The following is a 689-nucleotide window of genomic DNA, read 5'->3' as shown; positions in this document are numbered from 1 at the left end:
ATGTGTTTAAGTTTCAAGTAAAGATGGAAATTTCCATTTTTTATTTTTCAGTCAGAACTTTCTGTTCTATTTGGCTTATGGATTTAAGCACTATTAATTTTAGAAGTATTTATATGTATATATCTAATACAGGTCCTCCATTATTATAATTATTTAGGTTATGGACACTTCAAAGTATCACTTCTTACCTTGTTTTCTACTTAATGTTGTCTATTACTTCCTGTAGATATGAAATTCTTTATTTACTCTATACCATTGAAATTCTTTGTATGAACATAAATTTTCCTTTTACTTTTAAGGTTCTAGATGCGTCAGTAACAAAACTTTGGTTTGCTGGGAAGGAAATGTTGTGTGGCAAGAAACTACTAGACTACGTTGGCAAAAATGAAAAGTCAAAGGTAGGAGAAATTCCCTTTGTTCTGACAGATGTCAGAGAGAGCAAGAATGTTAATTTTGCAGTGTAGTATATGTTATTAGTATTTCTGTGATAAATCTTTAGTGTGTGCATCATTTTAAAAATATATTGAAATACTGATTATGTATCTTGAATTGTGTCATTAAGTTTTCCTGGTAATGGTCATGCTTTGAATTTAATTTTATAATGTTCAGAACTCCAATACAATGTAACTCTGGTATTTGTATGAGTGTATGTGTAGAGTTGCCAACAGGGAAATAGCTTTTAGACAGTT

At 29.8% G+C, this 689-nt stretch overlaps 1 protein-coding gene across 1 annotated transcript in view; it reads left to right on the top strand.

The window, feature by feature from the left end:
• The window catches only part of LOC119586669 (cilia- and flagella-associated protein 298-like), a gene marked incomplete at its 5' end in the record, with an annotated part of 5,463 nt that overhangs the window by 3,027 nt on the left and 1,747 nt on the right, over window positions 1–689 (top strand). The window contains 1 exon segment of the mRNA XM_037935405.1: window positions 300–398. Coding sequence (XP_037791333.1) covers window positions 300–398 — 99 coding nt within the window.

Source organism: Penaeus monodon, chromosome 21 (assembly GCF_015228065.2).
Source record: "Penaeus monodon isolate SGIC_2016 chromosome 21, NSTDA_Pmon_1, whole genome shotgun sequence".
NCBI classification, from domain to species: Eukaryota; Metazoa; Arthropoda; class Malacostraca; order Decapoda; family Penaeidae; genus Penaeus; species Penaeus monodon.
The sequence above is the reverse complement of the archived record's forward strand: the minus strand, read 5'-3'. Positions and strand labels throughout refer to the sequence as shown.